This window comes from Cervus canadensis, chromosome 6 (assembly GCF_019320065.1).
Source record: "Cervus canadensis isolate Bull #8, Minnesota chromosome 6, ASM1932006v1, whole genome shotgun sequence".
In the NCBI taxonomy this organism is placed as follows: Eukaryota; Metazoa; Chordata; class Mammalia; order Artiodactyla; family Cervidae; genus Cervus; species Cervus canadensis.
Genome location: NC_057391.1, coordinates 9,151,813 through 9,168,845, shown reverse-complemented (window position 1 = coordinate 9,168,845; position 17,033 = coordinate 9,151,813). Strand labels below are relative to the sequence as shown.

At 39.7% G+C, this 17,033-nt stretch overlaps 1 protein-coding gene across 1 annotated transcript in view; it reads left to right on the top strand.

The window, feature by feature from the left end:
• The window catches only part of ARSB (arylsulfatase B), a 160,106-nt gene that overhangs the window by 15,346 nt on the left and 127,727 nt on the right, over positions 1-17,033 (top strand). The window contains exons 2-4 of the mRNA XM_043470740.1: positions 474-660; positions 5,271-5,461; positions 12,555-12,762. Of these exons, the coding sequence (XP_043326675.1) occupies positions 474-660; positions 5,271-5,461; positions 12,555-12,762 (586 nt within the window). The remainder of the gene's footprint in view (positions 1-473; positions 661-5,270; positions 5,462-12,554; positions 12,763-17,033) is intronic.

Genomic DNA, 17,033 nt, shown 5'->3' with positions numbered 1-17,033 from the left:
TCTATAAGGTGGAATGAGAAATGCAAATCCTCACCTTCAATATACCCTTTTAAAAACTCAAGACTTGAAAAATTATAGAAGCTTCGAATCAAACACCAGCTTCTCACATGCATAAGAATTAGAACATTTTTTCCTTGATAGATCCATACTTCATATTATAGCTACCCTTTTGAAGTAGGAAGTGAAGATTTAAGTTAACGGTTTCTAATATAATTCCTGGATAAATATTTGTAGAAACTATCTAACATTTGTTAGAGTGCCTTTATCCATTTCTTTCAAAATCTTATTTATGTCTATTACCTTATTTGAATAAGTGATAAAAGTGCCTTTTAGAAATGCCTTAAACTAGTACAGAAACAGAATTAAACATTCAGGTCCACAGATATGTCCAATAAATTAGGCAACCCCTTTATCTGCTTGTTTAGAATGTTTCAACATCATTAATCCATAATTTCATGTTTATGTCTTTTAAGATCCACACAGGTTTACAGCATCAAATAATCTGGCCCTGTCAGCCCAGCTGCATTCCTTTGGATGAAAAACTCCTGCCCCAGCTTCTAAAAGAAGCAGGCTATGCTACCCACATGGTTGGAAAATGGCACCTGGGAATGTACCGGAAAGAATGTCTTCCAACGCGCCGAGGATTTGACACCTACTTTGGTAATGGAAATGCACGTGTTTCTGTAACAGCGCAGACGAACTGCAGCTCTCTCATAAAACAAGTGAAATGAGCAGAAACTTGAAAACAGAATGCGTCAGTCAGGAGCACTGCGGGGCCCCAGACGTGGCCGTGAGCTCAGGGCGTGCTGGACGGCAGTCACCTTCACCAGGGTTCTTCACGACACGGTGGCCTCTGAAGAGTCTGCCGTCTCCATGTCAGAGACCACCGTCCTGTGAGAGAACCTTATGACTAAAAGGGGATACAGACTGATTTCTTAAAAAAAAATTTCAGGCAAGACTCAATACAAGAATATTTCCTTTACAAAAGTTCGGAATATTCTTTTCTCCTCATGAACTGTGTTCAAAGGTTTTGTTTAGTTTTGTTTTTCCTGGAGATAAAAAGATTCTTTTCCATTGGTATCCTTTCCCCATTCTGTGAGATCTGTTTTTGAAATCACTAAATTGGGGAAGATAGAGTAAATAAATAAAATGGGAGGGTAAATAACAAATGTTAATAGAAGAGATAAGAAGTAATAAATATTTTAGGGGTGTGATAGCCCTGTAAAAATAAATGTAAAGCCTATAGTTTGTTTTAAAATATGCTCTCTCTAAACCTATTACAAACCATACTGTAACAACCTGTTTATCTGTTTATATTGCCAGGGGCTATATATCTTTCTATCAAGTTCTTTTCATGTTTTGCTTTCTGTCTAGTGAGAATATTCTGTTTTATCTGTCTAGCCGTTTAGCTTGCTACCAACTTCCTACTTGTCTCTTCATTTATTTACAACCTGCTGTATCCAAAACGGAACACACACTGAATGTAAATTTTAAAGAAATAAATAGAAAAAAAAATCAGGGTGAGTAGAAAAAGATGGAATAGTTGCATGACACTGAATTATTAAAAAAACAGAACAGCTGCATGGCTGTAGGTGGACTTCACATTGAACTCTGAGATTTGAGACTTCTTATGTCCAAAGGAGAAAAAAAAGCAGTCTATAAGAGTCATATTATTTATAAGTTAAATGGAAACCAGATGTTCAGGAAGAGGAAAGCATTTTCTGGCTCTTAGACCTGAGAGAAATTTCTCCTTTGGGAGAAAGTAAGGTGGACAGCATCCTCAGAAACATCATTTTTGTAACAAAGTAGTGGTTGTCTTGTAGATGTTTCTTGAAGCATTGTCTTTTACTGAAGCTAGAGCCAGAGCGCCCAAGTCCATTTTGGTTAAAGCGATGATCGAGGGCCGATCAATGCAATCACAGCTCTGCAGTGCCTTGCTGGAACCAGGGTTAAAGTCGAGATGCAAGGGTGCAGACATGAGACTGTATCCTGTTCCCATCTCTCTTCTCTAGCAGACATTGCTAATCACCGTGCCTTCTTTCTTTCTCTTAAATATGTATTTATTTATTTGGCTGTGCCTGGTCTTAGTTGTGGCATGTGGGGTCTTAGTTCCCCGCATAGGGATTGAACCTGGGTCTCCCTGCATTGGGAGTGCAGAGTCTTAACTGCTAGATCCCCAGGGAATTTCCTCATGTGTTCTTTTTCAGTGAACCTGGATATATCTTCAGTATCCTTAAAGAGCCATTGAAAAATAGGACTTGGATGTAAGACCTCTTTGTCATCTTGGAAATTCTAGAGGAAAAAACAGCCTCTACATCCTTTGACAATTTTCAATCAGGCCTTTGCAAAAAGATGGGTCGATACGTATATTCTGGCAACCAGAAGAATTATAGATATTAAATTTTTTTATTAAAAAACCATTTATGAGAATTAAGAAGCCTAACTGGATTTAGACAGAGTGACACCTCACATTCCTATTGAAGGGAGACTCGCAGACAAGGAGGGCATGATGACCATGAGCTATTGTCACTAGGAAGACTTAGACGTCCTGGTAAAAACCAGTCAGATGATCGTGCCTGGCTGCTCGTCTCTGTTAGTGCACTAAGAACCACTGAATTGTACACTTTAACTGGGAGATTTGTATGGTGTGTGAATTATATCTTAATGAAGCTGTTAAATATAGCACTCAGAGATATTAATTGTTCAAAAAGTAGTTTTTCATTTTTCCCAAAAAAGCATCAGCTGCCACCTTCTTTAGGCTCAGCCCGAAAGGTCAAATTTGTGGATTGCTAAGATGAGAAGGAAATGGCAACCCACTCCAGTATTCTTGCCTGGAGAATCCCATGGATGGAAGAGCCTGGTGGGCTACAGTCCACAGGGTCGCAAAGAGTCAGACATGACTGAGCAACTTCACTTAAGATGAGAACAGCTCCATGTGACTGGCCACATGGTTGCATAGGATCAGTTCAATCCAGTCTGTGAGCAGATCTATTATGTGAATAAAGAGTCCGATTTCTAGAATCCTTTCATCTGTACTAACTTGTTAATATTTACAATTCATACATCTTTTAATCAAATATATCCTTTGCATGTATTTTCCCAAATGATAGAAAGCAGTTTATACTTACAAATAAAGAACCTGAAGTGATTCCTCAAGGTGTTACCAATAGTTATTAACCCCAAATAGAGAACACCAGTGCCCTAACCCCTCTAATTATGCATATAAGGGCTGAAATTATTTTCGTCGATACATTTATTTTTCTATTACATCAGTTCAGTCGCTCAGTTGTGTCCAACTCTTTGTGACAAAATGGACTGCAGCACTCCAGGCTTCCCTGTCCATCACCAACTCCCAGAGCTTGCTCAAACTCATGTCCATTGAGTCGGTGATGCCATCCAACCATCTCATCCTCTGTCGTCCCCTTCTCCTCCTGCCTTCAATCTTTCCCAGCATCAGGGTCTTTTCCAGTGAGTCGGTTCTTCTCATCAGGTGGTCAAATTATTGGAGTTTCAGCTTCAGCATCAGTCCTTCCAATGAATATTCTGGACTGATTTCCTTTAGGATGGACTGGTTGGATCTCCTTGCAGTCCAAGGGATTCTCAAGGTCTTCTCCAACACCACAGTTCAGAAGCATCATTTCTTCGGCACTCAGCTTTCTTTTTGGTCCTAGTCTCACATCCATACAGGACTACTGGAAAAACCATAGCTTTGACTATTCTATTGCATATTCATTAACAAATATACTGGCTTTCCCTTTCTGTTATACATATAGGATAAAAGATTACCATTTAAAGAGTTATCTTGAGACCAAGATATTTGTTATATTCAGGACCTTGAATTTACTGAATCATGGAAAAGGAAGAAATTAGTTAAAAATGAATTCACATGCTATATAAGCTGTGTAAGGCTTTTAATTGTGATTATAGGAAATATTCAGAGCGGAGGAAAGGGTTAGATCAATTTTATCATCTTTAAAGCTTTTTTTTTAATGTGGGCCATTTTAAAGTCTTTATTGATTTTGTTATGATATTGCTTCTGTTTTATGGTTTGATGTTTTGGACCCGAGACATGTAGGATCTTGGCTCCCCAACCAGGGATCGAACCTGCACCCCCTGCATTGGCAGGCAAAGTCTTAATCGCTGGACCACCAGTGAAGTCTCTCATCTTTATTTTAATATTAATAAGCAGGGTTTGTCAGGAAATAAGACAAGAGTCCAGCACAGTTATTTCTTTTGAATAGCATTATTGAGGTGTAATTCACATACCATAGGTTCACCCAATAGAAGTGTACAACTCATTGATCTTTAATAAATTCACAGGATTGTGGCACTGTCATTACAATCCAAATGAAGAGAGTTTCCATCACCGCCCCCCACCAAAGAAAACCCATACCCATTATCAGTCATGCTTATTTCCCCCAACCCTGAGAGCCCTAGGCAACCACTAACCTACTTTCTGTCTTTATAGATTTGCATATTCTGAGTGTTTCATAAAAATAGAATCCAACAACATGCAGTGCAACTTATTTTAATATTTTTGGAAAATATGGAACATTTGCAGAAACAAGTAAAGTTGAGAAAACCCATTTTCTCCTGTGTGTAAGTCTAAATTGCAGGATAGATGTCTTTTAAATTTGGAACAAAATTGAGATCACTGTAGGTAGAAAAATCTAATTTCAGTGCTGTACGTTGGTTTGCTCTTTTGGTTCTGTTCTGTTTAGAGAGCCTCCGTTTAGAAAAGTTTGTGTCTCTCACCAGTGGGTGTCAGCATCTGACTGAAGATGGTTCCTCCAAGGGCTCCTTCTAGACATAACCTTGAAGCCAGTAGGCCAAGGTCAATATCAGTGTTATTTGAATCCTGCATTCATTTACGTGATCACCTCAGAGTAAAAACTTGTAACAAATCACATTAACCACATGCTCCTTTAGCCATTAGATAGCTTTAAATGTTTAAGATGTCATCACCTTTGCTGAATTTAACCTCTGATTTTTAAAACCATATTTACTTGAAATCACTCACTTAGAGAGTTACACAATAGAGCTTACATTCTAAAGATTGAAGGATGGATTTTAACTTTTTTACAACAACATTTTAATGCCTTATGCTGGCAAATATAAAGATGTTAAAAATGGTGCTCTGATTAGCCTTGTCATTTGATTAGCCTTGTCATGGGTAATCAATTGCATTAGGCAATTAAATGCTGAAATCTCCATTTGTTTAACAAGTTTTATGCTATGCTGACTACTTCCATCTCCCATTTCCGTTGTAGGATATCTTCTAGGTAGTGAAGATTACTACTCCCATGAGCGCTGTACCTTAATTGACGCTCTGAATGTCACACGGTGTGCTCTTGATTTTCGAGATGGTGAAGAAGTTGCAACAGGATATAAAAATATGTATTCAACAAATGTATTTACTGAAAGGGCTACAACCCTCATAACCAACCACCCACCAGAGAAGGTAAATCTTGCTTCTTTATTGATTTCAAAATCATGTGAAGATAGCATCTCTGCTCAGGTGAACATAGCAAGAGGCCCCTGTCTTTTAGGAAACAATCTAGTAAGTTCTAAGTTGGTAAAGAACATGCCTGCAATGCAGGAGACCTGGGTACAATCACTGGGTCAGAAAGATCCCCTGGAGAAGGAAATGGCAACCCACTCCAGTTTTCTTGCCTGGAGAATTCCATGGACAGAGAAATAGAGCAGGCTACAGTCCATGGGATCACAGAGAGTTGGACACGACTGTGTGACTAACTTTCACTTTTTTTTCTTTTTTTTCACTTTCAAATGTTAGAGTACATCAGTATCAGCCTGGGAAGCTTGTTAGAAATTCCTGGAGCTCACGTCTAAAAGTCTGATTCGTTAGGTCTGGGGAAAATCTGAATATTTTGAAGAAGCTCTTTAAGGGTGATTCTGTTGCAGGTGGTCCCCAGATCACACTTTGAGGAATGCTGTGAATGTAGTGTTTTGGTACCAATAGAGTTTTACTTTTTTAGTGTGTTAGGTACATGAGTTGTAAGTAATTAGTAAGTTGACTTTATTTTTAAAATGATAGGCTTATGTGCAAAATGAGGTGTTATGGCAAAGTTTCTGTTAGAGACCCACAAATTTTAGATTCAGGGCAAGTTCCATACCTTTGTATTTCCCAACCCCTCAAGATTATCTAGGCTATTCTAGATACTCTGTATCCCCTTGTTAATTTTAGAATGAGTTGGCCAGTTTCTACCAAGAAAAAAAAGGGGTCTGCTTGGGTTTGGGTCTCATTGAATCAGTAGACCAACTTGAGGATAACAGGCATGTTAACAGTGTTGAGTCTTCTAATCTATAAACATGGTACACGAGTGAGCCTGTTTTTCACATTGACCATACTGAAGCTATTTGTATATGTCATGTGCTTAAATCTTTTGACTTACTTTCAGGGAAAAAGAGAAAAGAGTCTGACTAGCCTTAACATTTTTTCTTTTTGTTAAACTAAAGTTAACCTCCTGAGGTGAAGCTTAAGCTGAATTCCCTAGATTTAGCTTATAAATGCCTTTAAAATTGGGTCAGATACTTGTGCTGTCAAATGTTAGGCTCAAAATATGGTTTCATTAAGAATTGTGTTAACATGCCCTCAAAATTAGAACTTCACACGGTAGATTACAAAATGTGTAGTATTATCTGGTTTTTCTAATTGCCTCTACTTTGCCTCTTTGGCAGTTACTGAAGGTTCTCAATATGGATCACAGTTTATCTACCTGTTCAGTCTTGGTACCTGGCTGCTGACTCCCTTTTTGGCATTGTTTTCTTCCTGGCTCTGCCTTTGTCTCCTCTAACTCAGTATTGAGTATGTTTCCTGATATCTGTTCTCAGCCTTGCCACTTTTGATTTTTTATTATTCTTTTTTGCTGACCACTGGAAGTGGCTGTGCTTCCTGTGGATGATGGAAGAAATCGGAACATTCTCTCAAACATGTAGACATATGCATATTTAAACTCTAGGTCTATACCAATATTCAGATAGTTGGAAAGATAACTGCTGGATAATTGGCTTCAGTTCTCAATTTTCTTCAGTATGCTTGGCATGTTATATATACGGTTGAAGATTGAAAGAATGAGCTAAAGTTTTGAGGGAACTGTGGTTCTTGTCTTTTGAGGTTTGAGGTGGGGCATTATTTTACAGATAAGCCCACTGGGTTAGAGAAGTGAGGGAACTTGTTCAAGGTCACAGAGTTAGAACTTAAAACCGTGGTGTTTAACTCGAGAGCTCAGTGCACTAACAACCCTCCGTAGTTCACAGTTCAGATTCCAGACCAGAGGTGATGAGCTGCAGTGTGATTCAGCCTGATGGTTCCAACATACAGTGCATTAACAGTGTATTGGGATCCTCTGGAAAGCTTGGAAGAAGTACCATAGTTCCAAATACTGTGGTTTACTGGTCTGGGGTGGGAGCCTATCAACTCCTTACTGTGATTTACTGGTCTGGGGTGGGAGCTTATCAATCAGTTCCTTACTGTGGTTTACTGGTCTGGGGTGGGAGCCTATCAGCTCCTTACTGTGATTTACTGGTCTGGGGTGGGAGCCCATCAGTTCCTTGTTTTCCCTCCACCCCCAGCTCCCATCAGTGGTTCTGCCATGAAGTCCCTGCCGATTGCCCTCAAGCACAGAGGGGCAGGCGGAAGCCAGCTGCCCTCTACAGGTTCGCAGTATGTCACTACTTTAATGGTGTAACAACTACAATATGCCTACAATGAAAATTAGTTCCCATGAAGGAACAATAGAGTGTTCTCTCCCAGTGCCCATAACAGTAAGCAGACAAGAGGAAGCACCTGGGCTGAAAGCGCTCCTGGTGGGTGGGCTGTCTTAACTGGTTGCCGTGGGGGAAGGCACAGGAGCAGAGGGAATCTAGAGGTGCCAAGAGCTCACGAGTCATGCAAACTGGTGTGATGAGTCTGGTGCTGCTCTTGGTAGCATTATGGAAATTGCCAGGTGAGAGGTGGTCCTTTTCCTACAATGACTGAAATATTCCGAAGCAGTATCCAGCCTTTTTGGGATCCTCATGGTCAAGTGTGAAGCACAGAAACACAGCAATGAAATAATCAACAGCTGAGTAGTAGCCCCGAAAAGTTTACGATGTAAAATGCAGGTGTTTACATTTTCCATTCTCAATAAAAGGATGCAGCCCACCAGTTCCGGGATTTTCATTGTTTTATTCCAAGTTGAATCTAATCCTGTGCTAATTTCTCTGTGCTATCTGCAACATGGACAACTTGCTCTAAGATGGAAATCATTAAAGAAATACAAAGTGTCCACAAGCTGACTTAAAAATGTGTCTATTTTAAAGAGCCCTTCAGGGGAAAAGAGCATCTGGAGCTATTTTATAACAGAAACATGGTGTTGGAATCAGGGAGAAATTACTAATAACCTTTGCACAGTGCTGAGAGGGAATGTCATTTTTTTTTCTCTTGCAGGATAATTCCCTTAGTACTAACACTACAACGTGAAAGTAACACATTCACAAAATATCATTTTGTTAAAAATAGCCACACACACCCCTCCCCAGACTTTGCAGAATAAAAATAAATGTTTTCTCACACACCTCATCTACTAGCAGTTTCTTAAAGCAAATGTGAATTTCTAGTGGTAGACACTCACTTTTTCCTGCCACAGTTTGGGAGGAAATGTCTTAATTTGAAAGTCAAAGAATAACACTTTAAAAATGTATCATATGCTTTTTTAAAAGTTATACTTTAAATTAGGAAAATATACTAAAGAAATGAAAATAAGGCTTTCTTCCTCACTGAAATTAGCATAATGAGAAAGAGAAATGAATCCTTAGCACCATTTTAATATGCTAATAACTTTAGGCAATAATGTCATATTGTTACTTAATACCTAAACATCGGGTGATGATTCACATTTAGGATACCAATTTATAAACCTAAGAAATCCGAAAAGGGCACAGATTCTTTACCACTGAGCCACCAGGGCAGCTCATGCAATATTAGATGGAAATACTCTAAACTATGGTACCTTGGGCCTCTCCTCATTAAATGGGCTACACTGTTTATCATTCTGCCTCCTTCTGATGACCCAGAGAAATAGTGATGTGTGCAAGGCTGTTTGCCAACACACTAAATGACCCTAGATCACTGCTGATGAAATGGGAAAAAGACAACTTCTTTTGTTCAAGGACCACCTTTATCTTTACTCATTAGTTAAGATCTAGTTGACAAGTGTGGGGGGGGTGTGTGTGTGTGTGCGCACGCGCATGCCCAGTCACCCAATCGTATCCTACTCTTTGTGACCCCATGGACTGTAACCTGCCAGGCTCCTCTGTCCATGGAATTTTCCAGGCAAGAACACTGGAGTGGGTTGCCATTTTCTACTCCAGGGGATCTTGGATGAGGGATCAAACCTTCATCTCTTGCATCTCCTGAATAGGCAGGCAGATTCTTCACCCCTTCACCACCTGGGAAGTGCAATGGGTAGGTAACGGGGGGCTTTGCAGGGCCTATAACAGTCACAGGCCAAGGCAGACTGCGTCTCCCAGGGGTTGTTTTCCCTTTGTTGTCTCAGATTTGCCTCTTCTGTTTGAACTAACAGGAGCCTGGCCACTGGAAAAATGGGGAAATAGTTGTAGTTTCATCATTTTAATCCCTTAAGAGCAGTGGCCATGTCTTTAGCCACTAAGGAATAATTATGGAAAAGATTTTTAGGTAATTTTTTGCTACATTTAACCAATGATTTCCATTCTGGCTATTTATAAGACCCCTGAATGGTGGTCCCAGAGTCATTGTTTTTTCCCTGGTGTGGGCATGAGAACTCACTTCCACCAGCCACCCCAGCTGTCGCCGCCAGGGATCACTTTCCGGTTGGAAATGACCTGCCCTCCTTCCCCTTTCTCTCCTTCACCATGGGTACTGCCACATTGACCATAATGATGTGGGCAAGCATGTTTTCTCCTGAAACACTGGGCTCCCTCCATAATTTTTCTACCCCTGCCCACTGCAGAGAATCCAGATCAGAGTCACAAACAAGGGCCAGGCTGCTACCCTAAGTAAGTGAAGCCATTCAGAGAGGACGGTGGAGGGACAGGAAAATTGGAGAGCCCTTGTGGGTGGGATCTCTGTTTCTTATACTCCAGCCATTTGTTGTCAGATGGAGTGTGGGCCTGGAGTTATCAGAGGTTCTGATTTTTTTGAGGAAAAAAAAACAAACCCTAAACAAAACAGGTTTTTAGTGTGACATTTCCTGGCTCTTAAACTTGATGTGGGTTGCAAATTGTTGTAGCCTTCCAGTTTTTAATCCTTCCCCATCCAGACCTTGGCTGGTGGCATGGGCTCGGTCTTGTGCTGAAGACTCAGACCCTAACTGCACTGCCAAGTCACAGGTGTCCCTGCTCATTCTTTCCTCTCCAGGCATCTTAGCCCAGGGCCCTTCCTCCCCAGCTGGGCAGAGCATCTGCTGGGGTTCCCTCAGCCGTGGTCTGGAGGAGCTGTGAGCGTTGCCTTTTGAGGGCAGGAGTTTGGAATGTCTTCCCATGGAAATAACGTACAAATGAAGCCTAGGGTCTCATCGCGGTTGTCATTCCATCACCTGCCTCTTACTGAACAGTCACTTTGAACGTTTTGATTTGGGGAAAAAGGTATTTCTAAGTTCCAGAGAGGTGAACTGAAAATACTCTCTTGGGTGTCTATTTGAGTTCTGTATATGTATACCCATTACGCTATCACAAGGATGTATAATATATAATTTAAAACATTTTTTTTTCAACAGTAATGAATGAAATATGAGCCAACCTTCCAGCCTGTGTTCTAATAGCCCCCCCATTCTTTATGAGTTTTAAAACCCTCAAGTATATCAACAGAATTGTTTTTTTCCTTGGGTCAAGCCAGTTGTCTCTTTGAGAGTTTTCAAGTCATTAAAGAATTCTATAGGAGCACAGTGAAGAGAGTACCTTCAGAAAGACTCATTAAAAGGAGAGGCTAACCCAGAATACCACTAATGTTAAATTCTGTAAATTGATGTCAGAAGTAAAATAGAATCGGTGTATCACCCCCCTCAGTTTCCAGGAATTAAATTGGCCTTATGGTTCACTTGTTTTCTTATGAAAATATAGACAATGCTTAAACCTCTCCTAAAAGGTGGTCACTTATTTTTCAGCTAAAGCAGAAAGCTAACCCATCTATTGGGACATATCCACACAGTAATACTGGAGTTTCCAATAGGCAATTGCTTTGCAATTAATATGAATTTGTGCAAGCCATAAAGCTTGTCTAAGCCTCAGTTAACTTACCTGTAAAATGGTTGTAACAAGGTGGTTTTTGAGTATTACATGAGACAGAATTGTTGGTATTATTATTTCCATTTGTTTGAATCAGAGCTTTCTAGGCAATTTTAGAACTCAAGCTTTTTCATAAAATTCATCCATTTAAAGTACACAGTTCAATAATAAACTCACAGTTGTGCAACCATTACCACAATCTAAGTTTCAAACATTTGCACTGCTCCTGGAAGAAGTCTTGCACCTGTCAGCCATCACTCATCACTCCTCTCCCTCAGAAATCCAGACAGCTTCAGACAACTACTAATCTATTTTCTATCTCCATAGATTTGCCTGTTCTGGACATTTTATACGAATGAAACCATATAAATGTGATCTTTGTGATCGGTTTCCTTCATTTAATGTTTTCAAGAGACATCTATGTTATAGGATGTGCCAATATTTCATTCCTTTTTACGCCTGCATCATATTCCTTTAATTGCTGTATATTGCTGAAAATATACCACATTTTGTTAATCCATTCATCAACTGGTAGACATTTTGCTTCCACTTTTGGGCTGTTAAGAATAATGCCACTGTGGCCATCCATGTACAAGTTTTTGTGTGGATATATGCTTTTGTTTCTCTAGGGAAAATGCTGGCTCATATGGTAACTCTATGTTTAACAATTTCAGGAACTGCCAAGTTGTTTTTCAAACTGGCTATACCATTTTACATTCCCATCAGCAGTGAATGAGAGTTTTCATTTTTCTGCATCCTCACTCACACTTCTTTCCCATTTTTGAAATTAAAACCATCTTAGTGAGTGTAGGAAATGGCAACCCACTCCAGTGTTGTTGCCTGGAGAATTCCATGGACAGAGGAGCCTGGTGGGCTAGAGCCCATGGGGTCACAAAGAGTTGGACACGACTGAGTGACTTTCTTTTCTTCGTGGGTATAAAGTAGTATTTCAGTGTGGGTTTTTTCTTTTTATTTCCCTGATGACTAATGATGTTGAGCATCTTTTCATGTGCTTATTGGCTGTTTGTATGTCTTCTTTGGAGAAATATCTATTCAAATTCTTTGCCCATTTTTGTAATTGAGTTAATTGAGCTTTATTATCAAGTTGTAAGAATTCTTAATATGTTCTGGATACATATCCCTGAGCAGATATATGATGTACAAATATTTTCAACCCAATTTGTGGGTTGTCTCAATATTGCTTTTATTAACCAGTGAATCTGGATTTCTCTCTGTATGTTTCATGCTTCCAAGCCCACCTAACTGATTTGCGCAAATTCTCTTTCCAGCCTCTGTTTCTCTACCTTGCTCTCCAGTCTGTCCATGAGCCCCTTCAGGTCCCCGAGGAATACCTGAAGCCCTATGACTTCATCCAAGATAAGAACAGGCACCACTATGCAGGCATGGCGTCCCTTATGGATGAAGCAGTGGGAAATGTCACCGCGGCCTTGGAAAGCCGCGGGCTCTGGAACAACACGGTGTTCATCTTCTCCACAGGTGAGTCTGTCAATAGGAAAATCATCTCTTGGCAAAGCTTAGGATGTGGTATTCGATAAATGGAATGAAGATAAATTGGAACATTTAGCAGTTCCTTATTAAAATAAATGCTACCTGCAAGAGTGGAGACATGGTAATAATGGATAGAAAAATGTGTCTAAGGAAAAAAAGATTATGAGCCTTCTTTCCTCTCCCTTCAGATAACAAACTGTTCTTTGAGTTTACTTGAAAACAAGCTCTTAGTAACTGGGTAAGTGTGAGTGGATATCCCTCCTATGCAGGGCAGCTGGGCAGTAAGTGCCTGGAGTGACTTGTTCCCAGCAGTCTCTACGGACCAGGCATCCTTTATGAAGAGGACTTCCCCTGACTTGGGGGTCTCTATGTCAATGCCAAGACAGATTGTGACATTATTAAGATTTGTGACATTTTGAAAACACTTAAATGGAGCTGTTTAAATTTGGGCTAAAGTCTCCAAGTATAGATTTTTTTTATATTAAAATTTTCTGACAATAAAGTTATACAAGTTGACTGTAGAAAAAACAAAATGGAGAAAGAAAATTTTTGAAAATAGTTTTCATTATGGCAAGGTCATTCTGATTCCTCATCTGTTAAGTATGTGTTTTTTCCCCTCTTCTCATTAGACTCCTTGTTCAGTCGCTCAGTAGTGTCTGACTGTTTGTGACCCCATGGACACAAGCGCGGCAGGCTTCTCTGTCTTCTGTTATCTCCCTGAGTTTGTTCACATTCATGTCCATTGAGTCGGTGATGCTAACAAACCATCTCATCCTCTGTCACCTCCTTCTCCTTTTGCCTTCAGTCTTTTCTGATTGGTCAGCTCTCCATATCGGTGGCCAAAGTACTGGAGTTTCAGCTTCAGCATCAGTCCTTCCAATGAACGCTCAGGGTTGATTTCCTTTAGGACTGACTGGTTTGATTTCCTTGCAGTCCAAGGGACTCTCAAGAGTCTTCTCCAACACCACAGTTCAAAAGCGTCAATTCTTTGTAGTCCAACTCTCGCATCCATACATGACTACTGAGAAAACCACAGCTTTGACTATGTGGACCTTTGTCAGCAAAGTGATGTCTCTGCTTTTTAATATGCTGTGTAGGTTTGTGACAGCTTTTCTTCCAAGGAGCAAGTGTCTGTTAACTTCATGGCTGCAGTCATCATCTGCAGTGATTTTGGAGCCCAAGAAAATAAAATCTGCCACAGATTCCATGTTTTCCCCCATCTACATGCCATGAAGCGATGGGACCAGATGCCATGATCTTAGTTTTTTGAATGCTAAGTTTTAAGCCAGATTTTTCACTCTCCTCTTTCACCCTCATCAAGAGGATCTTTAGTTCTTCTTCACCTTCTGCTATTAGAGTGTATCATCTGCATATCTGAGGTTATTGATATTTCTCCTGGCAATCTTGATTCCAAATTGTGCTTCATCCACCCCGGCATTTCGCATTATGTACTCTGCATATAAATTAAATAAGCAGGGTGACAATATACAGTCTTGTTGTACTCCTTTCCCAGTTTTGAACCAGTCATTTATTCCATATGTGGTTCTAACTGTTGCTTCTTGACCTGCATACACATTTCTGAGGAGACAGGTAAGGTGGCCTGGATTACCCATCTATTTAAGAATTTTCCACAGTTTGTTGTGTTCCACACAGTCAAAGACTTTAGTATAGTCAATGAAGCAGATGTTTTTCTGGAATTCCTTTGTTTTCTCCATGATCCAATGAAGGTTGGCAATTTGATCTCTGGTCCCTCTGCCTTTTATAAATCCAGTTTGCACATTTGAAAGTTCTCAGTTCACATCCTGCTGAAGCCTAGCTTGAAGGATTTTGAGTGTTACCTTACTACTTTACTAGCACATGAAATGAACACAATTGTACAATAGTTTGAACATTCTGTGGCATTGCACTTCTTTGAGATTGGAATGGAAAATGACCTTTTCCAGTCCTATGGCCACTGCTGAATTTTCAAAATTTGCTGGCATATTGAGTGCAGCACTTTCACAGCATTATCTTTTAGGATTTTAAATAGCTCAGCTGGAATTCCACCACCTCCACTATCTTTGTTTGTAGTGATGCTTCCTAAGGCCCACTTGACTTTACACTCCAGGATGTCTGGCTTTAGGTGAGTGACCATACCATCATGGTTATCCAGGTCATTAAGACCTTTTTTGTGTAATCCTTCTATTTATTCTTGCTACTTCTTCTTAATCGCTTCTGCTTCTGTTAGGTCATTACTGTTTCTGTTCTTTATCATGCCTGTCCTTGCATTAAATGTTCCCTTGATATCTTGTTTTCTTGACGAGGTCTCTAATCTTCCCAATTCTGTTGTTTTCCTCTATTTTTTTTACATAGTTCATTTCATAAGGACTTCTTATCTCTCCTTACTATTCTCTGGAACTCTGCATTCAATTGGGTATATCTTTCCCTTCCTCCCTTGCCTTTTGCTTTTCTTCTTTCCTCAGCTATTTGTAAAGCCTCCTCAGACCACCACTTTGCCTTCCTGAGTTTCTTTTTCTTTGGAATGGTTTTGGTCACTGCCTCTTGTTATGAACCTCCATCCATAGTTCTTCAGGCATTCTGTCTTTCAGATCTAATCCATTGAATCTATTCATCACCTCCACTGTATAATCATAAAAGATTTGATTTAGGTCATAAAGAATCCACCTGCAATGCAGGAGACCCTTGTTTGATTCCTGGGTTGGGAAGATCCTCTGTAGAAGGGATAGGTTACCCACTCCAATATTCTGGCCTGGAGAATTCCATGTCCATGGGGTTGCAAAGAGTTGGACATGACCAAGTGACTTTCACTTCATACCTGAATAGGCCTAGTGGTTTTCCCTACTTTCTTCAATGAAACCTGAATTTCGCAGTAAGGAGCTCATGATCCGAACCACAGTCAGCTCCGGATCTTATTTTTACTGACTGTGTAGAGCTTCTTCATTTTTGGCTGCAAAGAACATAATCAATCTGATTTTGGTGTTGACCAGCTGGTGATGTCCTTATGTAGAGTCATCTCTTAGGTTGTTGGAAAAGGGTTTTTGCTGTGACCAGTCTCTTGGCAAGATGATGTTAGCCTTTGCCCTGCTTCAAGGCCAAACTTGCCTGTTACTATATCTCTTGACTTCCCACTTTTGCATTCCAATCCCCTAGGATGAAAAGGACATCTTTTTTGGTATTAGTTCTAGAAGTTGTTGTAGGTCTTCTTAGAAACAGTCAACTTCAGCCTCTTTGGCAACACTGGTTAGGGCAAAGACTTGGATTACTTGTTGGGTCAGTCCAACTTTGTAGTATGCATGTATTTTTTATTACACTGCTAATTACAGTTTGCTATGGTTTTATTTAGAATATTTGCATAAATTTAAAAGTGAAAATGAAGTAGGAGGTTTCTTTTCTCTCTGTTGGGTTTTGTTGTATTGGTTCTACACATATCATGATATATTTTGGAAGTTTTTCCATATTTTTCTATGTTCTGGAACACTTTACAGATTGTTTGAAAGATCCTTCTGGTCCCTGGAACATTTATAGGAGGCTTAGAAAAATGATCTCCATAGTTTACATTTTTGCTTAATTATATCTAGGAGGAGTGGGTCTTTAAAATAGTTTAAAATTAATTTTGCCTGAAATACAGTGAGCCCTTTGATCTGAATGCTGAGATTATTTTTCACTTCAGGAAGTCTTCCTTGTTCCTGTTTTAGCTTATTACTTTTGTTCTGCTTGATTTGTTTCTCAAAAGTGTCTTTAATTAGTAAGTTGAATTACTGACTCAGCTTTTCTTTCATCAGCCTTAGTTTTTCATCCCTTTTCTCAGCCTTCTGGAACTCTTCTGCATTACCAGTTCGACATTTCTGCAGTTTAAATTCTGCTCTTTAATATCTTCAGTGGAGATTATTATTAATTGTGCTTTTAGTATCTTTGTAATCCTTTCTTTGCCTCACTCACTTCTTTTTCCTTCTAAACTTGTTAGTAATAACAATGACTACTGTTTATTAAATATTTACTGCATGCCCAGCTGTCCTAGTGTTTTTGCCTGTACTTTCTCATTTTTGCTCATTAAAGCTCAAAGCAGCCTTGTGAAATAAGTTTCTTTATTCCTATTTTATAAATGAAGAAACCAAAAGTTAGGTTTAGTTAAGTGATTTGCCCAAGGCTAATGCTATGGTCTGAATGTCGGTATTCACCTCAAATTCATGTACGATGGTGTTGGAAGGTGGGGCCTTTGGGAGGTAATTAGGTCATGAAGGAGGACACCTCATGCGTGG